The sequence below is a fragment of the Mustelus asterias genome, chromosome 14 (genome assembly GCF_964213995.1).
Source record: "Mustelus asterias chromosome 14, sMusAst1.hap1.1, whole genome shotgun sequence".
Classification (NCBI taxonomy): domain Eukaryota; kingdom Metazoa; phylum Chordata; class Chondrichthyes; order Carcharhiniformes; family Triakidae; genus Mustelus; species Mustelus asterias.
Window position 1 is genome coordinate 107,462,606 of NC_135814.1, and position 27,533 is coordinate 107,490,138.

At 48.5% G+C, this 27,533-nt stretch overlaps 1 protein-coding gene across 3 annotated transcripts in view; it reads left to right on the plus strand.

The window, feature by feature from the left end:
* LOC144504105 (secreted phosphoprotein 24-like) overlaps nt 1-25,585 on the plus strand; it is a 36,343-nt gene extending 10,758 nt beyond the window's left edge. The window contains exons 3-5 of one of the 3 annotated variants that reach the window (XM_078229282.1): nt 10,807-10,929; nt 19,314-19,396; nt 24,460-25,570. In XM_078229282.1, coding sequence (XP_078085408.1) covers nt 10,807-10,929; nt 19,314-19,394 — 204 coding nt within the window. In that variant the 3' untranslated portion in view covers nt 19,395-19,396; nt 24,460-25,570. Of the gene's footprint in view, nt 1-10,806; nt 10,930-14,103; nt 14,234-19,313; nt 19,397-24,459 lie in introns of those variants that run through there. The other 2 variants (XM_078229281.1, XM_078229283.1) reach the window with 2 other exon arrangements.
* The last annotated feature ends 1,948 nt before the right edge of the window (nt 25,586-27,533 follow it).

The following is a 27,533-nucleotide window of genomic DNA, read 5'->3' on the forward strand; positions in this document are numbered from 1 at the left end:
TGTAAACACCCTAACCCAACAACATTATAACAACCCCCACAGTGGCAACACCCTAACCCAACAGTAACATTATAACAACCCCCACAGTGGCAACACCCTAACCCAACAGTAACATTGGAATAACCCCACAGTGGTAACCAACGATGGTTCACCACATTCACCCCTCCTTTAAAAACAAAGGCCGGCGGGGTGCGAAAACAGATCACATATATACAAAATTCACAAGTCCAGACGGTCTGGAGGACCGCACCGTCGCTGTGATCTCCTCAACACCGGTTGCGACACCGGAGCAGGTGCTTGCGGTGGCGTTCTCTCCAAAACAGCGTCCGGCTGTCACCTCGAGGACTCCCGGGCCGGTTGACCCTGGTGAGGCGGTGGTGCAGGGGATCCTGGTACCTTCTGTGGTGGCGCCGATCTCCGAGTCTCAGGCAAGCTGTACATGGGAGTATAACTGTTATGCACTGGTCCCGGTGCTGACCGCGCCACGTCTGGGGAAGAAAGAAGTGAAAGGGGGTTCGTGACAGGGGGTATAGGAGCAACAGGAGTTGCTACGTCCCCTGCAGGCGCCAGGTCTCGAATCGAGACCGTGTCCTCTCGCCCGTCAGGATATGCCACATAGGCATACTGAGGGTTGGCGTGGAGGAGTTGGACCGGTTCGACCAAGGGGTCGGACTTGCGGGCCCTCACATGTCGCCGCAGAAGGACGGGTCCTGGGTACGTCAACCAGGCTGGTAAGGAGATCCCCGAGGACGACTTCCGAGGGAATGAGAACATCCTCTCGTGGGGAGTAGCATTGGTTGCCGTACACAGGAGGGAGCGAATGGAATGAAGCGCATTTGGAAGGACCTCTTGCCAACGGGAGACTGGAAGGCCCCTGGACTTCAGCGCCAATAGGACAGCGTTCCAGACTGTAGCATTCTCCCTCTCCACCTGTCCATTACCCCTAGGGTTGTAGCTCGTGGTTCTACTAGAGGCAATCCCGTATGAGAGCAGGAATTGCCTCAAGTCGTTACTCATGAATGACGAGCCCCTGTCGCTATGTATGTAGCAGGGGTACCCGAACAGGGTAAAAAGATCACTGAATGCCTTAATCACTGTGGCAGTCGACGTGTCCACAAAGGGTACAACAAACGGGAACCGGGAGTATTCATCTATGATATTGAGAAAATAGACATTCCGGTCCGTTGAGGGAAGGGGGCCCTTAAAATCCACACTCAGCCTCTCGAAGGGGCGAGTGGCCTTGACCAATTGTGCCCGGTCTGGTCGATAAAAGTGCGGTTTGCATTCCACGCAAATCCGACAGCTTCTCGTTACTGACCTGACATCCTCCACCGAGTAGGGCAGGTTGTGGGCTTTTATGAAGTGGTAGAGTCGAGTGACTCCAGGATGGCACAGGTCATTGTGGAGGGCCTTCAAGCGGTCCTCCTGCATGATAGCGCATGTTCCGCGCGAGAGGGCATCCGAGGGCTCATTGAGCTTCCCTGGACGATACATAATATCGTAATTATAGGTGGAGAGCTCAATTCTCCACCGCAAGATCTTATCATTCTTGATCTTGCCCCTCTGCATATTACTGAACATAAACGCCACGGATCGTTGATCCGTGATCAGGGTGAACCGCTTCCCCGCCAGGTAATGGCGCCAGTGTCTGATGGCCTCCACAATGGCCTGAGCCTCCTTCTCCACCGCTGAATGCCGAATTTCGGGACCTTGAAGGGTGCGGGAAAAGAACGCGACGGGCCTGCCTGCCTGGTTTAGTGTGGCGGCCAGGGCGAAATCCGATGCATCACTTTCCACCTGGAAAGGGATGGATTCATCCACCGCATGCATCGTGGCTTTCGCAATGTCGCTTTTCAAAGCCTTGAAGGCCAATTGGGCCTCCGGCGTGAGTGGGAAGGTCGTGGACTTGATGAGCGGACGGGCTTTGTCCGCGTAGTTGGGGACCCACTGCGCATAATAAGAAAAGAAGCCGAGGCATCTCCTCAGTGCTTTTGCGCTAGCGGGCAAGGGAAGTTCAGTGAGGGGGCGCATACGGTCTGGATCAGGGCCGATGACCCCGTTTTCCACCATGTATCCAAGGATAGCTAACCTGCGCGTACGGAATACACACTTCTCCCTGTTATAGGTCAGATTCAGGCGAGATGCAGTGCGCAGAAAGTTTTGGAGATTCGTGTCATGGTCCTGCTGGTCATGGCCGCAGATGGTGACGTTATCCAGGTACGGGAAGGTAGCCCGCAACCCGTTCTGGTCCACCATTCGGTCCATAGCACGCTGGAAGACCGAGACCCCATTGGTGACACCAAATGGAACCCTAAGAAACTGATATAGACGACCATCTGCCTCAAAAGCCGTGTATTGTCGGTCCTCTGGGCGGATGGGGAGTTGGTGGTAGGCGGACTTAAGGTCTATGGTGGAGAACACCCGGTACTGCGCAATCTGATTGACCATATCAGATATGCGCGGGAGAGGATACGCATCCAGCTGCGTATAACGGTTAATGGTCTGACTGTAGTCGATGACCATCCGGGGTTTGTTCCCGCTTTTAACCACCACGACCTGCGCTCTCCACGGACTAGCACTGTGCTGTATGATCCCTTCTTTGAGGAGCCGCTGAACCTCAGATCTGATAAAGATCCGGTCTTCAGCGCTGTAACGCCTACTTTTAGTAGCGATGGGCTTGCAGCCTGGTACCAGATTCTTAAATAAAGAAGGTGTGGTAATCTTTAGTGTGGAAAGATTGCATGCGGGGCGCTTTGGGCAATTTGGAGGCTGCGGCTAATTCCCTACTGCCAGCGAAGGGAGTGGCCCACCGTACTGTAGGATCACACTCTTCATGTGGACCATAAAGTTTAGTCCGAGGAGAATTGGCACGCAAAGGTGCGGCAACACAAGGAGCCTGTATCGCTCGTAAATTGTGCCCTGCACCTCCAGGGTTACCATACAACGTCCTTGGATCGGTACAGACCGGGACTGTGATGCCATAGAAATTGTCTGTTTGGCAGGTAGAACCCGGAGTCCACACCTTTTTGCAGTGTCAGGGTGAATAAAACCCTCGGTGCTCCCACTGTCAAACAGACAATACACAGTACGACCATTTACCTTGATGTTCATCATCGAACAGTCAAGCCTGTGATGCTTTGTCTGGTCCAGAGAGATCGACGCCACCGTTGGCCCTTGGACGTCACTGCAGGCAGCTGAGGTTGATACTGAGGACCCCTGCTGGTTGCTCCTGGTCGTCGTCGACCATGATGGCCGCCCCCATGAATCGCACGTGGGTGAGGGCGCCAAGCGTAGCGACTCCTGGTGGTCATCCTCCTCCTCCGTCAGCCACGATGGCGCCGTCCTGGATTCGCACGTGGTCGGGCCTCGCGGGTACTGCGACGCCGAAGGAGATTGTCTCCGCTCTGGAGGGTCACAGGCTGCACTGCCGTTCTTGGGCTTCAACCTGCAGACTTTAGCATAGTGGCCCTTTTTACCGCACTGACTGCAGGTCGCCGTTTTTGCTGGACACTGTTGCCGTGGATGCTTGGCTCCTCCGCAAAAATAGCATCGCTGGCCGCCTGGAGCTGCCGCCGTCGTCGGGTCGATATGGGAGCGCGAGCCCGTGGGGCGAGGAGGGATCCGCGCTTGCTCCTGCCACGTTGCCTCCACGTGGTCTTCGGGGTACAGAGCCAAGCTTTTCGACGCTGCCTCCAGCATCTCAGCCATCTCCATCGCTTGGGTCAAGTTGAGGTTCCCTTTCTCCAATAGCTTAAGCCGGATGTACGAGGACCCTACCCCTGCTACAAACGCATCTCGGGCGAGGTCGTACATATACTGCTCAGCTGACACAGCTTTGCAGTCGCAGCCCCTGGCAAGCTGCAAGAGCTCATTGGCGTAGTCCTCCATGGTTTCGCCCGACTGCCGACGTCGTGTAGCGAGGAGGTAACGAGCGTGAATCTCGTTGGGTGGTCTCGTGTATCGTTTCTTCAAGAGCTCGATGGCCCTCGGGTAAGTGGTGGCCGCACGAATCGCAAGATAGACCGTGTCGCTTACCCTCGCGTGGAGGACCTGGAGTTTGTCGTCGTCCGTAGTAACTGCTGCAGAGGCCGCCAGGTAGTCCTCGAAACACTTCAGCCAGTGGTCGAAGGTGTTAGAGGCACCGACTGCACGTGGATCCAGCGTCAGGCGCTCTGGTTTCAGCATTTGCTCCATACTCTCTTTACTGTTGAGAGTTTTGTGTTTGTCAATAAAATTGATGCGTGACAATCAAGCACGAGGTACAAGGCTTCAGCGATTGAAGGCTTTTATTGACAAACAATGGAACTATCTAACACGAGTACACCAATCCAGACTGGAGGGGTCCCACCTGAGCAGAGGGTCTTATACCTCTCCCCAGGAGGCGGGGCCCGACCGGGATGTGCCATAACAACATCCACCACAGGTATATTAATCCCACAGTGTAAACACCCTAACCCAACAACAACATTATAACAACCCCCACAGTGGCAACACCCTAACCCAACAGTAACATTGGAATAACCCCACAGTGGTAACCAACGATGGTTCACCACAATACCTACATCTGTATTTGGTAGAATCTGTGTAGCAGTCGGAAGCCTCTCTGAACTTTTGACACAACCTAATAAGCATTATGGCAACTGAAGTTAGTTCCAATTAACACCATACAGCTCTTGTTGTGGATCCTGGATGATCTCAAGAAGGTTGTCTATTAGGGTTAACTCTTAGTATGCTGAGAGCGATATAAAATGAGCAGCAAATCTAAATCTCTCATTTTAGGCAAATGGCAAAAATCAAATTGCTCCCAATCTATCAATATCGAGCATCAAAAGGAAAAAGAAAATGACTGTCTTAAATATTTGTACTTATCATGTTATCACATTCGTACGGAGTTCCTCGTGTTATGTCATTGTACTTATTATTTATGTACACCAGATATGCAGATATGCAAAGCATTTTCTCTTAATTTTGGTGTCTTCCATTTAATTGATGTTATACTTTTAAAACTAATTTATTACTGATGATTTATTTTTGTGTTTATGTTTGATGTTTAAGATTAGGATACAATTATGATTCCCATGGGGATCTGAATAGCCAATTTACTGGCCATCCCCCAAATGACTGCAGATTTTTTACTGTAATCATTAAAGCATGGTCTTCCCTGTAACGATGTGGAGATGCCGGCGTTGGACTGGGGTAAACACAGTAAGAAGTTTAACAACACCAGGTTAAAGTCCAACAGGTTTATTTGGTAGCAAAAGCCACACAAGCTTTCGGAGCTCCAAGCCCCTTCTTCAGGTGAGTGGGAATTCTGTTCACAATCAGGGCATATAAAGACACAGACTCAATTTACATGAATAATGGTTGGAATGCGAATACTTACAACTAATCAAGTCTTTAAGATACAAACAACGTGAGTGGAGAGAGCATCAAGACAGGCTAAAAAGATATGTATTGTCTCTAGACAGGACAGCCAGTGAAACTCTGCAGGTCCAGGCAGACTGTGGGGATTACAAATAGTGTGACATGAACCCAATATCCCGGTTGAGGCCGTCCTCATATGTGCGGAACTTGACTATCAGTTTCTGCTCAGCGACTCTGCGCCATCGTGTGTCGTGAAGGCCGCCTTGGAGAACGCTTACCCGAATATCAGAGGCCGAATGCCTGTGACCGCTGAAGTGCTCCCCAACAGGAAGAGAACAGTTTTGCCTGGTGATTGTCGAGCGGTGTTCATTCATCCGTTGTCGTCGCATCTGCATAGTTTCCCCAATGTACCATGCCTCGGGACATCCTTTCCTGCAGCGTATCAGGTAGACAACGTTGGCCGAGTTGCAAGTGTATGTTCCGTGTACCTGGTGGATGGTGTTCTCACGTGAGATGATGGCATCTGTGTCGATGATCCGGCACGTCTTGCAGAGGTTGCTGTGGCAGGGTTGTGTGGTGTCGTGGTCACTGTTCTCCTGAAGGCTGGGTAGTTTGCTGCGGACAATGGTCTGTTTGAGGTTGTGCGGTTGTTTGAAGGCAAGAAGTGGGGGTGTGGGGATGGCCTTGGCGAGATGTTCGTCTTCATCAATGACATGTTGAAGGCTCCGGAGGAGATGCCGTCGCTTCTCTGCTCTGGGGAAGTACTGGACTACGAAGGGTACTCTGTCCACCGTGTCCCGTGTTTGTTTTCTGAGGAGGTCGGTACTTCGTCGTTCGCTGGCAGCGACCGAATGGAAATTACATTCCAAACAATACTGGGTACTGATATCTTACTGTGTTTACCGCAGTCCAACGCCGGCATCTCCACAAACTGATAACCACACAGCAAAACTGAAGCTTCACAAGGTCAAGAAAATCAAAATAAGCAAAAAGCAAAAAAATCCTATCACAGGAATAATATTTCATAGCAAATTATACAAGTAAATTCCACAATATTTTAAGCAGCAGTCACATATTGACATTTATGGCTAAATTAAATGCCGGTGCATGGTATAGGGAGTTATTGGGGGTGCAGGCGGTGGGGGAGGTGGGGGTGGCACGGCTGAAGGTCTCTGGATAGGATCCCGGGACCAGTGTTCCTGGAGACCGCAGGTGAAGCAGGCACTTGTGTCGCTTCCTCGGCCAACTGGCTGCCTTATCCCCAGCCCACGTCCTCCGCCCCAACTGGCTGCCTTATCCCCAGCCCGCGTCCTCCGCCCCAACTGGCTGGCGTATAATACATTATCTGTAACTTTACTTCTCGATTTTGGCTTCTGGTATTGGAGCGTTCACAGTGCTGGACGGCTCCAACAAGCTTGGGTCGGTCCTGTCTTCCCTCCCACTCAACACAAGTCATTGCAAACATTTTCTTCAGATCGGGATGCAATCCCGGTACAAGAATATTTACAAGCGCTGATATTCCAGCGTTTTGAGATATAGCCAAACAATGCATGAACACCGAGTGAAACTTCCCTACATAATACATCCTTATCAGGTTCCGTGGTGTAATAGTTAGCGCTCTGGACTCTGAATCCAATCAGCCTCCCAGTGGGAATGGCACCAGGCGGGCTTTATTGTTGCTACCCACAAGCGAGGACATGGAGTGCTGGACACCAAGGGTCCAGGGTAGCATCTCCAGCCCCTCTGATAAGCGAGGCATCCTCCTCCCCACCACTCTATTCATTGGTCACTCTCTCACACACCACACGGATGTGAGGCTGATCCGGCCTGAACCTCCTCAGCCTCCCTCCCCCCTCAGATACACACTCAGGCTTCCTTCCTGCTCAGATCCCCCACCCCGCACCCCCCCCACCCCACCCCACACAGGCCCCCTCCCTCTTCAGAACTCCCACTCAGCCCCCTTTCCCCACAGATGAGTGAGGGGGTTTTGACAGGGGGGTATTGGGCTGTGTAGGGGAGATCTGCCTTGGGGCTATGATGGGGGGGCTGTGCAAAGTGGATCATGCTGGGCCATGAAGGGGGTGATGATGGAAGGACATGTTGGGTGTCAGGCAGCGGGATCCATGGAGACTGCCCCGGTGCCCCAGTGCCGGCGACCTGTGTCAGGAGGGGTGGAGGAACATGCCGCTGATGAGGGGGGGTGGGGTGGGTGGGAGCGGGGTGGGGGGGGGGGGGGGTGGGGGAGATGTCTGTGAGGTTAGGGAGGGGGGTCTTCCAGTTCACTGTGAGACAGGAGGGCATTGCGAAATGGTGCCTGTGTGCTCTGCAGCTGGGCTCAATACCATGTTTAACCCCCCAATTGCCCCCCTGCACCCCCCCCCCCCCCCCCCCCCCCCCCGCCCCCCGACCGGCACGAAACCACTCTCCAAAAAAGTGACTGATGTGGGACGATTGCAGTGCGGAGTGCCTGTCAGACGTCTATGGCCTTTTCTCACTGTTGTGACACTTTTTGGGGGGAAAACTATGCCCAAAATCTCAGTTTGTGTTTCTACTAATTGAATAATAACTTTAACATTTCAAGGCACTAATGAAAAGTGGAACTTTTTCAAGGAACAAATACTGGGTGTCCTTGATAGGTATGTCCCTGTCAGGCAGGGAGGAAATGGCCGAGTGAGGGAACCATGGTTCACGAAAGAGGTGGAATGTCTTGTGAAAAGGAAGAGGGAAGCTTATGTAGGGATGAGGAAACAAGGTTCAGATGGCTCGATTGAGGGTTACAAGTTAGCAAGGAATGAGCTGAAAAAGGGGCTTAGGAGAGCTGGAAGGGGCATGAGAAGTCTTTGGCGGGTCGGATCAAGGAAAATCCCAAGACTTTTTACTCTTATGTGAGGAATAAAAGAATGGGCGGCACGGTAGCACAATGGTTAGCACTGCTGCTTCACAGCTCCAGGGATCTGGGTTCGATTCCCAGCTTGGGTCACTGTCTGTGTGGAGTTTGCACATTCTCCTCGTGTATGTGTGGGTTTCCTCCGGGTGCTCCGGTTTCCTCCCACAGTCCAAAGATGTGCGGGTTAGGTTGATTGGCCAGGTTAAAAAAAAAATTGCCCCTTAGAATCCTGAGATGCGTAGGTTAGAGGGATTAGCGGGTAAATATGTGTGGGTAGGGCCTGGGTGGGATTGTGGTCGGTGCAGACTCGATGGGCCGAATGGCCTCCTTCTACACTGTAGGGTTTCTATGATTTCTAATGACCAGGGTGAGGTTAGGGCCGGTCAAGGACAGTAGTGGGAACTTGTGTATGGAGTCAGGAGAGATAGGCGAGGTGATGAATGAACACCTTTCTTCAGTGTTCACCAAGGAGAGGGGCCATGTTTTTGATGAAGAGAAGGTGTTACAGGCTAATAGGCTGGAGGAAATAGATGTTCGGAGGGAGGATGTACTGGCAGTTTTGAATAAACTGATGGTCGATAAGTCCCCTGGGCCTGATGAAATATATCCTAGGATTCTTTGGGAGGCAAGGGATGAGATTGCAGAGCCTTTGGCTTTGATCTTTGGGTCCTCACTGTCCACGGGGATGGTGCCAGAGGACTGGAGAGTGGTGAATGTGGTTCCTCTGTTTAAGAAAGGGAATAGAAATGACCCTGGTAATTATAGACCGGTTAGTCTTACTTCGGTGGTTGGTAAATTGATGAAAAAGGTCCTTTGGGATGGGATTTACGACCATTTAGAAAGATGCGGATTAATCTGGGATAGTCAGCACGGATTCGTGAAGGGCAAGTCGTGCCTCACAAATTTGATAGAATTTTTTGAGGAGGTGACTAAGTGTGTTGATGAAGGTAGGGCAGTTGATGTCATATTCATGGATTTTAGTAAGGTGTTTGATAAGGTCCCCCATGGTCGGCTTCTGATGAAAGTAAGGAGGTGTGGGATAGAGGGAAAGTTGGCCGATTGGATAGGTAACTGGCTATCTGATCAAAGACAGAGGGTGGTGGTGGATGGAAGCTTTTCGGACTGGAGGCAGGTTGCTAGCATAGTGCCACAGGGATCAGTGCTTGGTCCTCTGCTCTTTGTGATTTTTATTAATGACTTAGAGGAGGGGGCTGAAGGGTGGATCAGTAAATTTGCTGATGACACCAAGATTGGTGGAGTAGTGGATGAGGTGGAGGGCTGTTGTAGGCTGCAAAGAGGCATAGATAGGATGCAAAGCTGGGCTGAAAAATGGCAAATGGAGTTTAACCCTGATAAATGTGAGGTGATTCATTTTGGTAGGACAAATTTAAATGTGGATTATAGGGTCAAAGGTAGGGTTCTGAAGACTGTGGAGGAACAGAGAGATCTTGGGGTCCATATCCACAGATCTCTGAAGGTTGCCACTCAAGTGGATAGAGCTGTGAAGAAGGCCTATAGTGTGTTAGCTTTTATTAACAGGGGGTTGGAGTTTAAGAGCCGTGGGGTTATGCTGCAACTGTACAGGAGCTTGGTGAGACCACATTTGGAATATTGTGTGCAGTTCTGGTCACCTCACTATAAGAAGGATGTGGAAGCGCTGGAAAGAGTGCAGAGGAGATTTACAAGGATGCTGCCTGGTTTGGAGGGTAAGTCTTATGAGGAAAGGTTGAGGGAGCTAGGGCTGTTCTCTCTGGAGCGGAGGAGGCTGAGGGGAGACTTAATAGAGGTTTATAAAATGTTGAAGGGGATAGATAGAGTGAACGTTCAAAGACTATTTCCTCGGGTGGATGGAGCTATTATAAGGGGGCATAACTATAGGGTTTATGGTGGGAGATCTCGGAAGGATATCAGAGGTAGGTTCTTTACGCAGAGAGTGGTTGGGATGTGGAATGGACTGTCTGCAGTGATAGTGGAGTCAGACACTTTAGGAACATTTAAGCGGCTATTGGATAGGCACATGGAGCACACCAGGATGATAGGGAGTGGGATAGCTTGATCTTGGTTTCAGATAAAGCTCGGCACAACATCGTGGGCCGAAGGGCCTGTTCTGTGCTGTACTGTTCTATGTTCTATGTTCTATGTTCTAACATAAATAAAATGTCCCAATATATTTCCCAAAAGCATAATGATATGCAGGATATCTGAATATTTTTGTCTGACACAATGTTATTATTTGTAAATGTGTGGTGAACCATCGTTGGTTCCCACTGTGGGATTGTACTAATGTTGTTGTTGGGCTAGGGTGGGATTGATACACCTGTGGTTGTTACTGTTGTGGCACATCCCAGTCGGGCTCCGCCTCCTGGGAGAGGTATAAGACCCCCTGTTCGGATGGGACCTCTTCAGTCTGGGATAGTGTGTTAAAGTTCTGATAGTTCCATTGTTAGTTAATAAAAGCCTTCTTTTACCGAAGCTTTGAGCCTCGTGTCCAATTGATGCGCATCAAAATGTTATCCCAGACACCTTCATTAAATGTAACTGTATCCTTTCATTAGAGACTCAACTTTGGAGAACGTATATTCCAGGTCAATTTAACGATTGAGATCCAGGAAACTGTGTGCAACAAAAGCTCTGGAGCAGATCCGACAAATTGTACACTGATCCCCGTCCCGGAAGCTGTGAGTATTACACTGTTAGTCACTTGCTTTCTCTGTTGTAATTGATCCTAACACTGGGAGCTTTCCTGTGACAGTATCATGGCACAATGACCTACCACGGAACATTTAAATACATCCTTTGTTTCCAACATTTCCACATCTACATGCTGAAAGTATTTTTTGATTCATTTATGGGACATGAGCATCATTGGCTAGGCCAGCATTTATTGCCCATTCCTAACTGCCCCTGAGAAGGTGCTGGTGAGCCGCTTTCTTGAATCGCTGCAGTCTATGTGGTGTAGGTTCACCCACTGTGCAGTTAGGGAGTGAGCTCCAGGATTTTGACCCAGTGACAGTGAAGGAACAGTCATATTCTTGCAAGTCAAAATGGTGAGTGTCTTGGAGCGGAACTTGCAGGTGGTGGTTGTAGAGACATAGAGTCGTACTGCACAGAAAAGGCCTTTCGGCCCATTGAGTCTGCACCAACACAACTACCACTAAATGTGCGCTAATCCCATTTTCCAGCACTTGTCCAATATCCTTAAATGTTTTGATGTTTCACGTGCTCATCCAAATACTTTTTAAAGGTTGTAAGGTTTCCAGCCTCCACTACCTTCCCAGGCAGCGCATTCCAGATTCCCACCACCCTGAATCTCCTGCCCCTTACCCAAGAATATTTTTTGATTTGAATTGATTTGATTTGATTTATTATTGTCACTTGCATTAGTATACAATGAAAAGTATTGTTTCTTGCGCAGTACACAGACAAAATACCGTTCATAGAGAAGGAAATGAGAGGGTGCAGAATGCAGTGTTACAGTCATAGCTAGGGTGTAGAGAAAGATCAGCTTAATATGAGTTAGGTCCATTCAAAAGTCTGACAGCAGCAGGGAAGAAGCTGTTCTTGAGTCGGTTGGTACGTGACCTCAGACTTTTGTATCTTTTTCCCGAAGGAAGAAGGTGGAAGAGAGAATATCCGGGGTGCGTGGGGTCCTTAATTATGCTGGCTGCTTTGTCGAGGCAGCAGGAAGTGCAGACAGAGTCAATGGATGTGAGGCTGGTTTGCGAGATGGATTGGGCTACATTCACAACCTTTTGTAGTTCCTTGCAGTCTTGGGCAGAGCAGGAGCCATACCAAGCTGTGATACAACCAGAAAGAATGCATTCTATGGTGCATCTGTAAAAGTTGGTGAGAGTCGTAGTTGACAGCCAAATTTCCTTAGTCTTCTGAGAAAGTAGAGGCGTTGATGGGCTTTCTTAACTAGTGTCGGCATGGGGGGGACCAGGACAGGTTATTGGTGATCTGGACACCTAAAAACTTGAAGCTCTCGACCCTTTCTACTTCGTCCCCGCTGATGTGGACAGGGGCATGTTCTCCTTTACGCTTCCTGAAGTCGATGACAGTCTCCTTCATTTTGTTGACATTGTGGGAGAGATTATTGTTGCTGCACCAGTTCACCAGATTCTCTACCTCACTCCTGTACTCTGTCTCGTTATTGTTTGAGATCCGACCCACTACGGTGGTGTCATCAGCAAATTTGAAAAGCGAATTGGAGGGGAATTTGGCCACACAGTCACAGGTGTATAAGGAGTATAGTAGGGGGCTGAGAACACAGCCTTGTGGGGCACCAGTGTTGAGGATGTCTCCTCACAATTGACCCCTCAACCAAGGAGAACAGCTGGTTCCTATTCCTATAGGAATGTGTGGGCATCTGAATGGCAGATGCAGTATAATGTGGATAAATGTGAGGTTATCCACTTTGGTAGCAATAATAGGAAGACAGATTATTACTTGAATGGGTGTAAATTGAGAGAGGTGAATACTCAGCGAGACCTTGGAGTCCTCGTGCATCAGTCGCTGAAAGTAAGCGCGCAGGTACAGCAGGCAGTAAAGAAGGCAAATGGTATGTGGGCCTTCATAGCGAGAGGATTTGAGTACAGGGATAGGGATGTTTTGCTGCAATTATATAGGGCGTTGATGAGGCCACACCTGGAGTATTGTGTGCAGTTTTGGTGTCCTTATCTGAGGAAGGATGTCCTTGTTATAGAGGGAGTACAGCGAAGGTTTACCAGGCTGATTCCTGGGATGGCAGGTCTGTCATATGAGAAAAGATTAAGTCGGTTAGGATTATATTCACTGAAGTTTAGAAGAGTGAGAGGGGATCTCATAGAAACTTATAAAATTCTAACAGGGTTAGACAGGGTAGATTCAGAAAGAATGTTCCCGATGGTGGGGGAGTCCAGCACTAGGGGTCATAGTTTGAGGATAAGGGGTAAACCTTTTAGAACTGAGGGGAGGAAAAATTTCTTCACCCAAAGGGTGGTGAATGTGTGGAATTCACTCCCACAGAAAGTAGTTGAGGCCAAAACGTTGTGTGATTTCAAGAAGAAATTAGCTATAGCTCTTGGGGCGAAAGGGATCGAGGGATAGGGGGGGAAGGGGGCGGGATCAGGATATTGAATTTGATGATCTGCCATGATCAAAATGAATAGTGGAGCAGGCCTGAAGGGCTGAATGGCCTTCTCCTGCTTCTAGTTTCTGTTTCTATATCTATATCTGCTTCTCTTGTCCCTCTAGATGGTAATGGTTGTGGGTTTGGAAGGTGCTACCTAAGGAATCTAGGTGAACTTCTGCAGTACACCTTGTAAATGGTACAAATGGCTGTCATTGTGCATTGGTGTGGACGGGGTAGCAGTCAAGTAAACTGCTCTGTCCTGGATGGTGTCGAGCTTCTTGAGTGTTGTTGGAGGTGTACTGATCCAAGTAAGTGGAGAATATTCCATTGCGCTCTTGACTTGTATCTTGTAGATGGGAGACAAGCTTTGGAGAGTCAGGAGGTGAGTTATTCACTGCAGGATTCCTAGCCTTTGACCTACTCTAGTAGCCACAGTATTTAGATGGCCAGTCCAGTCCAGTTTCTGGTGAATGGTAACCCCCAGGGTGTTGACAGTGGGGGAGTCAGCGATAGTAATGCCATTGTCATGGGCCGATTATTAGATTCTCTCTTTCTGGAGATGATCATTGCTTGGCACTTCTGTGGCGTGAATGTTAGCTGCCACTTGTCAGCCCAAGCTGGATATTGTCTGGGTCTTGTTGCATTTGAACATGAACTGCTTCAGTGTCTGAGGAGTCACGAATGGTGCTGAACATTGTGCAATCATCGGCAAATGTCTCCACTTCTGACCTTATGACAGAGGGAAGGTCATTGATGAAGCAGCTGAAGATGGTTGGGTCTGGGACACGACCCTGAGGGACTCCTGCAGAGATGTCCTGGAGCTGAGATAATTGACCTCCAACCACCACAACCATCTTCCTTTGTACCAGGTATGACTCCAACCAGTGGAGAGTTTGTCCCCTGATTCCCATTGACGCCAGTTTTAACTGCTGGAAGTAGTACCCAATAATAATTAAAAATTTCTCCTATTTAAAAAAACCTTCAGTCTTACTTCTTGTCATTTTTGATGAAACTTCGAAAGATTAGTCATGGCATGAATCAATTCCAGCCTCCCAGACTATCTGGATCCATTACAGTTTGCCTACCGCCGCAATAGATCCACAGCAGACGCCATTTCCCTGCACTCAATCCTGGAATATCGAGATAACAAGGATACCAATGTCAGACTCCCATTTATTGACTACAGCTCAGCCTTCAACACTATTATTCCCATGAAACTCATCTCCAAACTCCGTGGTCTGGGCCTCGGCATCTCCCTATGTGACTGGATCCTGAACTTCCTAACCCACAGACCACAATCAGTAAGGATAGACAACAACGTGGCTGAGGGACTGGAGCAAGGGACAAGGATTTGGGTACTTGGATCATTGGGACCTCTTTAGGGGCAGGTGTGACCTGTTTAAAAAAGACGGGTGGCACTTGAATCCCAGGGGGACCAATATCCTGGCGGGAAGGTTGGCTAAGGCTACTGGAGAGACTTTAAACTAGAAAGGTTGGGGGGAGGGAATCGAAATGAGGGGACTGAGAGCGAGGAGGTTAGCTCGCAAATAGATAAGGAATGTAGACAGGGTAAGAGGGAGGTTAGACGAGTGATGGAGAAGGGAAGTGCTCAGGCTGAAGGTCTGAGATGTGTCTATTTTAATGCCAGGAGTGTAGTGAATAAAGTGGATGAGCTTAGAGCGTGGATTGCTGCTTCGAATTGTGATGTGGTGGCCATTACGGAGACTTGGATGTCTCAGGGACAGGACTGGGTGCTTCAGGTGCCGGGTTTTAGATGTTTCAGGAAGGACAGGGAGGGAGGCAAGAGAGGGGGGGGGAGTGGCACTGTTGATCAGGGATAGTGTCACGGCTGTAGAGAAGGTGGACGCCGTGGAGGGATTGACTACGGAGTCTCTGTGGGTGGAGGTTAGGAACAGGAAGGGGTCGGTAACTTTGCTGGGTGTTTTCTATAGGCCGCCCAATAGTAACAGAGATGTTGAGGAGCAGATGGGGAAACAGATCCTGGAGAGATGTAGGAATAACAGAGTTGTCGTGATGGGAGATTTTAATTTCCCAAACATAGATTGGAATATCCCTAGGGCTAGGGGTTTGGATGGAGAGGAGTTTGTTAGGTGTGTCCAGGAGAGTTTCCTGACACAGTATGTGGATAAGCCTACTAGAGGAGAGGCTGTACTTGATCTGGTGCTGGCTAATGAACCTGGACAGGTGGAGGATCTCTCGGTGGGTGAGCATCTTGGGGATAGCGATCATAATTCTATCTCCTTCACGATAGCATTGGAAAGAGATAGGATCAGGCAGGCTAGGAAAGTGTTTCTCTGGAGTAAAGGGAAATACAGTGTCATCAGGGAGGAAATTAGACGGGTAAATTGGAAGGAGGCATTCTTGGGGAAAAGTACCGAAGGAAAGTGGAGGATTTTCAAGGAATGTTTGTCTGGAGCTCTGCATGACAACGTTCCGATGAGACAGGGGGGTGGTGGTAGGGTACGGGAACCGTGGTGCACGAAGGTTGTGATGAACCTGGTGAATAAGAAAAGAGAGGCGTACAGAAGGTTCAGAGAGCTAGGAGGTGTTAAGGATTTAGAGGAGTATATGGGATGTAGGAAGGAGCTTAAGAAGGAAATTAGGAGAGCGAGAAGGGGTCATGAGAAGACCTTGGCGGGTAAGATTAAGGAGAATCCCAAGGCTTTCTACAAATATGTCAAGAGTAAAAGGATGAGATGTGAAGGCATAGAACCCTTAAAAGGTGAAAGGGGAAAAGTTTGTGCGGAACCGTTAGAAATGGCGGAGGTGCTTAATGAATACTTTACCTCGGTATTCACGGTGGAAAGGGATCTGGGTGGTTGTACTGCTGGTTTGCGGTGGACAGAAAGGATCGAGCATGTGGACATAAAGAAAGAGGATGTGTTGGAACTATTGAATGGCATCAAGGTTGGTAAGTCGCCGGGACCGGATGGGATGTACCCCAGGTTACTGTGGGAGGCGAGGGAGGAGATTGCGGAGCCTTTGGCGATGATCTTTGCATCGTCGATGGAGACGGGAGAGGTTCCGGAGGATTGGAGGGTTGCAGATGTGGTCCCTATATTCAAAAAAGGGAACAGGGACAGCCCGGGAAATTACCGACCGGTGAGTCTAACCTCAGTGGTTGGTAAGTTGATGGAGAGGATCCTGAGAGACAGGATTTATGATCATCTAGAGAAGTTTAGTATGATCAAAAGTAGTCAGCACGGCTTTGTCAAGGGCAGGTCGTGCCTTACGAGCCTGGTTGAGTTCTTTGAAAATGTGACCAAACACATTGACGAAGGAAGAGCGGTGGATGTGGTCTATATGGACTTCAGCAAGGCGTTCGATAAGGTCCCCCATGCAAGACTTCTTGAGAAAGTGAGAGGGCATGGGATCCAAGGGGCTGTTGCCTTGTGGATCCAGAACTGGCTTGCCTGCAGAAGGCAGAGAGTGGCTGTGGAGGGGTCTTTCTCTGCATGGAGGTCAGTGACCAGTGGAGTGCCCCGGGGATCTGTTCTGGGACCCTTGCTGTTTGTCATTTTCATAAATGACCTGGATGAGGAAGTGGAGGGATGGGTTGGTAAGTTTGCTGACGACACCAAGGTAGGTGGTGTTGTGGATAGTTTGGAGGGATGTCAGAAGTTGCAGCGAGACATAGATAGAATGCAAGACTGGGCGGAGAAGTGGCAGATGGACTTCAACCCGGATAAGTGTGTAGTGATCCATTTTGGCAGATCCAATGGGATGAAGCAGCAGTATAATATGAAGGGTACCATTCTTAGCAGTGTAGAGGATCAGAAGGACCTTGGGGTCCGGGTCCATAGGACTCTTAAATCGGCCTCGCAGGTGGAGGATGCGGTCAAGAAGGCGTACGGCGTACTAGCCTTCATTAATCGAGGGATTGAGTTTAGGAGTCGGGAGATAATGCTGCAGCTTTATAGGACCCTGGTTAGACCCCACTTGGAGTACTACGCGCAGTTCTGGTCACCTCATTACAGGAAAGATGTTGAAGCCATTGAAAGGGTGCAGAGGAGATTTACAAGGATGTTGCCTGGATTGGGGGGCATGCCTTATGAGGATAGGTTGAGGGAGCTTGGTCTCTTCTCCCTGGAGAGACGAAGGATGAGAGGTGACCTGATAGAGGTTTACAAGATGTTGAGAGGTCTGGATAGGGTAGACTCTCAGAGGCTATTTCCAAGGGCTGAAATGGTTGCTACGAGGGGACACAGGTTTAAGGTGCTGGGGGGTAGGTACAGAGGAGATGTCAGGGGTAAGTTTTTCACTCAGAGGGTGGTGGGTGAGTGGAATCGGCTGACGTCGGTGGTGGTGGAGGCAAACTCGTTGGGGTCTTTTAAGAGACTTCTGGATGAGTACATGGGATTTAATGGGATTGAGGGCTATAGATAGGCCTAGAGGTAGGGATATGATCAGCGCAACTTGTGGGCCGAAGGGCCTGTTTGTGCTGTGGCTTTCTATGTTCTATGTTCTAACACCTCCTCCACAATCATCCTCAACACCGGTGCCCTACAAGGCAGTGTTCTCAGCCCTCTGCTATACTCCTTATACACCTCTGACCGTGTGGCTAAATTCCCTTCCAATTCGATTTTCAAGTTTGCTGACGGCACCACTGTAGTGGGTCGGATCTCAAACAATGATGAGGGTACAGGAATGAGATAGAGAATCTGGTGAACTGGTGCAGCAATAATAATCTCTCCCTCAATGTCAACAAAACGAAGGAGATTGTCATCGACTTCAGGAAGCGTAAAGGAGAACATGCCCCTGTCTACATCAGCGGGGACAAAGTAGAAAGTGTCGAGAGCTTCAAGTTTTTAGGTGTCCAGATCACCAACAACCTGTCCTGGTCCCCCCATGCCGACACTATAGTTAAGAAAGCCCACCAACGCCTCTACTTTCTCAGAAATTTGTAATGTGAGCTGCAACTCTCACCAACCTTTACAGATGCACCATAGAAAGCATTCTTTCTGGTTGTATCACAGCTTGGTATGGCTCCTGCTCTGCCCAAGACTGCAAGGAACTACAAAAGGTCGTGAATGTAGCCCAATCCATCACGCAAACCAGCCTCCCATCCATTGACTCTGTCTACACTTCCTGCTGCCTCGGCAAAGCAGCCAGCATAATTAAGGACTCCATGCACCCCGGACATTCTCTCTTCCACCTTCTTCCTTCGGGAAAAAGATACAAAAGTCTGAGGTCACGTATCAACCGACTCAAGAACAGCTTCTTCCCTGCTGCTGTCAGGCTTTTGAATGGACTTACCTTGTAATAAGTTGATCTTTCTCTACACCCTAACCACAACTGTAACACTACATTCTGCACTCTCTTGTTTCCTTCCCTATGAACGGTATGCTTTGTCTGTATAGTGCGCAAAAAAGAATACTTTTCACTGTATCCCAATACATGTGACAATAATAAATCAAATAAAATATCAATGCTGAAAGCTAATTCCTGTGGTCATCATTTGACATTCGAGTCCAAGTTTTTAACAAATTTAAATTTCATTATCTGTTGTGGTAGGATTTGAACCTAGGTCTCTATGTTCTGCAACCTGAGTCTCTGGATTATTAATACAGTGACAACACCACGATGCCACAACCTCCCTGGTAGAGACAAGGCTCAGTAATTGCTTTGGAAAGGAATTGGATAAGCTTCTAAATGAAAAATATTTCCAGGGTTATGGGGAAAAGATGGGATTGCGAGTAACTAAGTTCTGGCACTGACACAATGGGGGTGATCTTGAGCACGCGCTTGCCGTTGTGTGAATGCCGGTGGGAGACCCGGGTCTGGCAAGATCGAGGAGTTGGGTTTTCCCTACCTGTTGCTGGCGGCGTCATCAGGTTCAAGCCCCCATTTATTTAAATGTACTGAAATATCATTAACTAACCCCTTGCCATATATTCACCCCACCACTGCTGTATTTTCAAACCACAGCAACGTGATGTCATGTCAGCGCGATTTGCATCAGGTTCACCCAGACGTGAAGCTGTTGTGGGGGTCTCCACAGGGGCATGAAGGTAAGTATAGGCTGTGGGGGAGAGGAATATGACCAGGTAGTGGCATTCTCCCACTGCCAACTTGTGCCAGGGGGCTGTGTCAGGGCAGACTCTAGTGGGAGCCTCATGGGGAAGGCGTGATCCATTTCTTTGCAGTGGTGACTGGGAGCGGGTGTAGGAGCTGGGGATGCTGGCAATGGTTGTGTGGGTGAAACATAGAAAACAGGAGGCAGGAGGAGGCCATTCGGCCCTTCAAGCCTGCTCCGCCATTCATTATGATCATGGCTGATCATCCAACACAATGGCATGATCCCACCTTTCCCCATATCCTTTGAGTCCCTTCACCTCAAGAGTTATTTCTAAATCCTTCTTGGAAACATTCAATGTTTTGGCCTCAACTGCTTTCTGTGGCAGCGAATTCCACAGGCTCACCACTCTCTGGATGAAGAAATGTCTCCTCATCTCTGTCCTAAATCATCTACCCTGTATCCTTGGACTGAGCCCTGGTTTTGGACAACCCCACCATTGGGAATATCCTTCTTGCATCTACCATGTTAGAATTTTATAGCTTTCTATGAGATCCCCTTCATTCTTCTGAACTCCAGCGAATACAATCCTAATCAACTCAATCTCTCCCCATATGTCAGTCCCGCCATCCCCGGGATCAGCCTGGTAAACCCTTGCTGCACTCCCTCGAGAGCAAGAACATCTTTCCTCAGATGAAGAGACCAAAACTTCAAAACTGCACATGATTCTCCCAAAAGTGCTGAATTGGCGGGAGGTTTAAACTGATTCGGGGGGGGGGAGGGATCCTGAGTAGTGGGGCTGAAAGTGAGGGATGCATGGATGGGGACTGCAATGCACGGCATTGCAGAGGTGGGGTGGAGCAGGGTTTGAAATGTGTATACTTCAATGCCAGGAGTATTCGCAATAAAGTGGGTGAACTTGCAGCGTGGATCAGTACCTGGGACTTCGATGTTGTGGCTATTTCAGAGACATGGATAGAGCAGGGGCAGGAATGGATGCTGCAGGTCCCGGGGTTCAAATGTTTTAGTCGAAGTAGGGAAGGAGGTAGAAGAGGGGGAGGGGTAGCATTATTGGTCAGAGATTGTATCACAGTGTCAGAGAGGAGGTTTGATGAGGACTTATCTGTTGAGGTAGTATGGGCGGAGATTAGAAATAGGAGAGGAGAGGTCACCCTGTTGGGAGTCTTTTATAGACCTCCTAAAAGTTCTAGAGAGGTTGAGGAAAGGATTGCGGAGTCAATCCTGCTTAGGAGTGAAAGTAATAGGGCAATTGTTATGGGGGATTTTAACTTGACAAATATTGACTGGAATTGTTATAGCTCTAGCTCGTTAGAGGGGTCAGTTTTTGTTCAAAGCGTGCAGGAAGGTTTTTTGACTCAGTATGTAGACAGGCCAACTAGAGGTGAGGCTATATTGGATCTGGTGCTGGGAAATGAGCCAGACCAGGTGCTAGACTTGGAAGTTGGTGTGCATTTTGGTGATAGTGACCACAATTCGGTTACGTTCACCTTAGTGATGGAAAGGGATAGGCATGAACCTCGGGCCAGTGGTTTTAGCTGGGGGAAGGGTAATTATGAGGCTATTAGGAGAGAATTAGGAAACATAGGTTGGACTAGGAGATTACAGGGACTGGGAACGTCCGACATGTGGAGTTTTTTCAAGGAGCAGCTACTGCGAGTCTGTGATAGGTATGTCCCTGTCAGGCAAGGAGGAATTGGTAGGGCTAGGGAACCGTGGTGCACCAAAAAAGTTTCTTTGTTGGTTAAAAAGAAAAAGGAGGCTTATGTTCGGATGAGACGTGAGCACTCGGGTAGTGCACTAGAAAGCTTTAGATTGGCTAAGAGGGAGTTGAAGAGCGAGCTTAGAAGGGCTAAAAGGGGACATGAGAAGACTTTGGCGGATAGGGTTAAAGAGAATCCTAAGGCGTTCTATAGGTATGTCAAGAACAGAAGGTTGGTTAGGGCAAGTTTAGGGCCAGTTATAGATGGCAGAGGGAAGTTATGTGTGGAACCGGAGGAGATTGGTGAGGCATTGAACCAATATTTCTCTTCGGTGTTCACGCAAGGGGACATGAATATAGCTGAGGAGGACACTGGGTTGCAAGGGAGTAGAATAGACAGTATTACAGTTGATAAGGAGGATGTGCAGGATATTCTGGAGGGTCTGAAAATAGATAAATCCCCTGGTCCGGATGGGATTTATCCAAGGATTCTCTGGGAGGCAAGAGAAGTGATTGCAGAGCCTCTGGCTCTGATCTTCAGGTCGTCGTTGGCCTCTGGTATAGTACCAGAAGATTGGAGGTTAGCGAATGTTGTCCCATTGTTTAAGAAGGGGAACAGAGACTTCCCGGGAATTATAGACCGGTGAGTCTCACTTCTGTTGTCGGCAAGATGTTGGAAAAAATTATAAGGGATAGGATTTATAGTTATTTGGAGAGTAATGAATTGATAGGTGATAGTCAGCATGGTTTTGTGGCAGGTAGGTCGTGCCTTACTAACCTTATTGAGTTTTTTGAGAAAGTGACCAAGGAGGTGGATGGGGGCAAGGCAGTGGACGTGGTATATATGGATTTTAGTAAGGCGTTTGATAAGGTTCACCATGGTAGGCTTCTGCAGAAAATGCAGATGTATGGGATTGGGGGTGATCTAGGAAATTGGATCAGGAATTGGCTAGCGGATAGGAAACAGAGGGTGGTGGTTGATAGTAAATATTCATCATGGAGTGCGGTTACAAGTGGTGTACCTCAGGGATCTGTTTTGGGGCCACTGCTGTTTGTAATATTTATTAATGATCTGGATGAGGGTATAGTTGGGTGGATTAGCAAATTTGCTGATGACACCAAAGTCGGTGGTGTGGTAGACAGTGAGGAAGGGTGTCGTAGTTTGCAGGAAGACTTAGACAGGTTGCAAAGTTGGGCCGAGAGGTGGCGGATGGAGTTTAATGCGGAGAAGTGTGAGGTAATTCACTTTGGTAGGAATAACAGATGTGTTGAGTATAGGGCTAACGGGAGGACTTTGAATAGTGTGGAGGAGCAGAGGGATCTAGGTGTATGTGTGCATAGATCCCTGAAAGTTGGGAATCAAGTAGATAAGGTTGTTAAGAAGGCATATGGTGTCTTGGCGTTTATTGGTAGGGGGATTGAATTTAGGAGTCGTAGCGTTATGTTGCAACTGTACACAACTCTGGTGCGGCCGCACTTGGAGTACTGTGTGCAGTTCTGGTCCCCACATTACAGGAAGGATGTGGAGGCTTTGGAGAGGGTGCAGAGGAGGTTTACCAGGATGTTGCCTGGTATGGAGGGGAGATCCTATGAGGAGAGGCTGAGGGATTTGGGATTGTTTTCGCTGGAAAGGCGGCGGCTAAGAGGGGATCTTATTGAAACATATAAGATGATTAGAGGTTTAGATAGGGTGGATAGTGATAGCCTTTTTCCTCTGATGGAGAAATCCAGCACGAGGGGGCATGGCTTTAAATTGAGGGGGGGTAGTTATAGAACCGATGTCAGGGGTAGGTTCTTTACCCAGAGGGTGGTGAGGGATTGGAATGCCCTGCCAGCATCAGTAGTAAATGCGCCTAGTTTGGGGGCGTTTAAGAGATCCGTAGATAGGTTCATGGACGAAAAGAAATTGGTTTAGGTTGGAGGGTCACAGTTTTTTTTTTAACTGGTCGGTGCAACATCGTGGGCCGAAGGGCCTGTTCTGCGCTGTAATGTTCTATGTTCTATGTTCTAAAACTGTTCTAAATCCCAACTGTTTTGTCAGTTCAACTTCAGACCTGAATCCCTGCACTCTGTGCACTGCAGAGGTCCCTGTTGTGAATCTCATTAAAAACACAGGGGGGGGGGCTATTCGAGCGCAGTTTGACAGCTCTGAAACTCTGCGCATGCGCAGTGGCCCCCATCTCAGTCTCCCCGATTGCTGGCCAGCTCGATCACTGACGAGCCCGAGACCCCTGCAGTGCAGACCCCTCTAGCCCCCTCCACGGCCCGATCATGGCCCCCACAACAATTCCCGGGCCAGCCCTGATCCCCCCACTGTCCCGGAGCGCCACGATGCACAGCCCAACCCCCTCCAGCAGTGGCGATCCCGCCACCCCCGTCACCCCGACATATCCCCACCCACTGATCCCACTGGGGTCAGGCACGCCCCCCCCCCCCCCCCCCCCCCCCGGCAGACCACCCCCCTCCAGCCTGCCCCAATCACTGCCCTCCCTCCACCCAGACCGATCGCCATGCAGAATGGCAGAGGGACCCCCACCGATCACGCCCACAATAGGGCCCACCCCATTGGCACTGCCCAATGCCCAGTGGGCAGTGCCAAGGTACTCTTTGGGTATGGGCACTTTGCCCTTTGGGCAGTGCCGGGGGCACAGGTTGGCACTGCCAGGGTGCCCATGCTCAGGGGGCACCACTCCCCCACTGCCCGACCCCCTGGGGGGGCCGCAATTGCCCCCCTTCATTCTGGTGGGGTCTCCCGCTAGTTCCCCGAACGTGGGGAGCTAGTCTGAACCCTGCCGGAATGACGTGCTCCTGGCAGGGTGGGAGATTCAATCAGGACCTGAAAGTTCCCGATAATGAACTGCGAAACATAATTAAAACATATTAAAGAAAGATTCAAATTACTTACCTGCCTGCCCGTCGGTTTCCAGCGTGGTCTGACCGGCAACTGTTCTCCAGGTCTGGGAGAGAGACAGAATCCCATCCCTAACCTACAATCTGTCTTTGAGCAGTCCAACCATCGCTCCCAATGGAAAATCCCACCTGTGACAGTGCAGTTCAGGAAACTGAAGGAATAACACGATTCAATCTCCCACACTGAACAGTTAGAAAGTTCTCCCTCTCTGTAAAACTATCACAATATCACATTAATGTGCAATGAAAATTTACCCTGATGATTAACCAATATCCTGTGTTAATAAAACGCTTTGATGTTACAATATTCTGGCACTCAGGTATGTAACCATTTGTTCAATATTCTACTGTTGAAGCTCACTCATTATTACAAAATTTACTGTGCTTTTGGAGATTATAACTGAGTTACACTCTCACTCTATCTGTAGAAAACTGCAACTTGCACCAGTTCAGTTAAGCTGGATTCCACCAAGATTATTAGTGTTACAGTAGAATGTACCAACACAAACTTCACAACAACAACGCCAACAACAATTGCAACAACAACGCCAACAACAATTGCAACAACAACAACAACAATTGCAACAACAACAACAATTGCAACAACAATTGCAACAACAACAATTGCAACAACAACCCCAACAACAATTGCAACAACAACAATTGCAACGACAACTCCTACAACAACAACAAAAGCTCCAACAACAACAACAGAAGCTCCAACAACAACAAAAGCTCCAACAACAACAACAACAAAAGCTCCAACAACGACAACAACAACAACAAAAGCTCCAACAACGACAACAACAACAACGACGACGACAACAAAAGGACGTAAAAGGCCACCACCAGTGGCATCATCATCATCATCATCATCATCATCATCATCATCATCATCATCATCAGAAAGCAGTGAATCATCGTCAGATAGCAATGAATCGTAACAGAACCACTAGTGTGGTAAATGACAGAATTTGTAACAAATTTATTCTTCCAGGAAGTGCAGAACTGCAAAGTGCTGAGGACCGGTGTGGAAATAATAATGTAAATATGGCTGATTTCGGTATAAAATGTCATGGAAATTGCTCAAGATTATTTTATACCTTGGTTAAATTGTCATAATTTTTCACATTGAATCTATGGAAGCTGTACGGAACCTGTCCACTGCCACTAATACCACAAATTGGCCATTCAGCCCCTCACTGCTACCCCATCGTTCAACACGGTCATGGCTAATCTTTGACTTAATTTCCCAAATCACTCGATATCCTGAAAATTCAAACATTGTTGATTAAATTATGAATTTTATGAGAAAAATTGAAGAATGAACGGAGACATCAGGGTAAATGGAGGAGATAAACAGGAAGAGAATTCCACACTTCAAAACATTGTTTTGCATTTAATTCTAATTTACTGTTTAATTGTTAATGTTTGATTCTGTAGTTTATTATTCTGCTGTTGATGATATTCTCGCTGCTCAGTAATGTGACAATTCATTAAATCACTGATATATTCCATGTCGATGTGAAGTTGAATCATAAACTGAATCTTGTTATTTCTGTGTCACTGGGTTCTTTCAATTCTGTAACACAACATGAAAAAACAACTGATATTGGAACTGGATTTTCCCCTCATGACTTGGGCCATTTCCCAACATCCTGTCCCCGAATTCTAACATGTGAGGAGCTCCCACAGGATTCTACAGTCCGGGAGCTGGGGCAAGGATGGAGTCAGGAACCCCAACCCAAGAAGCAAGCTCAAGCTGATAAATACATGCTGGTGTGAGGATGGAATGTCGGAAGGCCCACTTCGATTTGCTGGGACATCGTCCCAGTCCTCTATATGATTTTTTTGGCCACCTGGCCCTCAGCCCTCACCCCCACCACCACATCCCCTTCCTGTCCCCTTATATCCTCAATCCCCCATGTAGTCCGCTCATATCCCTCTGCCCGGCTCATGCTCTTCAAAATCCCCCATTCCCCAAGTTTCCTGTACAACCATATATCTTCCATATCCTTCTGTTACCTCCCCATGCCCTATCCATACCCTTCTGTTACCTCCCCACGCCCTATCCATATCCTTGTTACCTCCCCACGCCCTATCCATATCCTTCTGTTACCTCCTCACGCCCTATCCATATCCTTCTGTTACCACCCCATGCCCTATCCATACCCTTGTTACCTCCCCATGCCCTATCCATATCCTTGTTATCTCCCCATGCCCTATCCATACCCTTCTGTTACCTCCCCATGCCCTATCCATACCCTTCTGTTACCTCCCCATGCCCTATCCATACCCTTCTGTTACCTCCCCATGCCCTATCCATACCCTTCTGTTACCTCCCCATGCCCTATCCATACCCTTCTGTTACCTCCCCATGCCCTATCCATACCCTTCTGTTACCTCCCCATGCCCTATCCATACCCTTCTGTTACCTCCCCATGCCCTATCCATACCCTTCCTTTGACCTACGCCTCTTCCAGCGTAATTTCCAGATATCCGGCACGGACATAACAAATGAGCCCGATAGTAACAGCGGCGAGTCATTGGAATGTTCCGGAAACAACTCAATAAGCAAAGAGGTATTGGATCTATTTTGGAAATAAAGTCTTCAATCATTCACAGCCTTGTCTGTCCTTTCCCTGTAAGGAACCACATTCCAATTTGTTTTCACTCAAGGGGCTGAAGAGCAAATATCGAAATAAAAAGGTTTGGCGCAACAATAAACACAACATGAATAAAATGTTGAGCTGTGAAGATAAACAGCAATGTGCTGAACAGAGATGAAGCAATGAATTGAGAATTTAAAATAAAAGTAAAGTCTCCATTGAGCCAGACAACGAGAGACTCCTCTCTGCTTTCAGAAGGAGGTTTGTAAAGAGTAGTTCATAAAGATAACCATTATCGTGTGAGAGATTTAAACTGTGTACTTCCGGGTCACTCACTCTCAGTCTCAGGGTACTCGCTTGCTCCCTCCCTCACACACACACTCACTCACACACTCTCTCACTCACTCCCTCACACACTCACTCACTCACAAATACACTCAATCATTCTCTCACACACACTCTCTCTCACACACTCACTCACTCCCTCCCTCACAAACACACTCACTCACTCACAAACACACTCAATCACTCTCTCACACACACTCTCTCTCACACACTCTCTCACTCACTCCCTCACAAACACACTCACTCACAAACACACTCAATCACTCTCTCACACACACTCTCTCACTCACTCCCTCACAAACACACTCACTCACAAACACACTCAATCACTCTCTCACACACACTCTCTCTCACACACTCTCTCACAAACACACTCACTCACAAACACACTCAATCACTCTCTCACACACACTCTCTCTCACACACTCTCTCACTCACGCCCTCACAAACACACTCACTCACAAACACACTCAATCACTCTCTCACACACACACTCACTCACACAACACACTCAATCACTCTCTCACACACACACACTCTCTCACTCA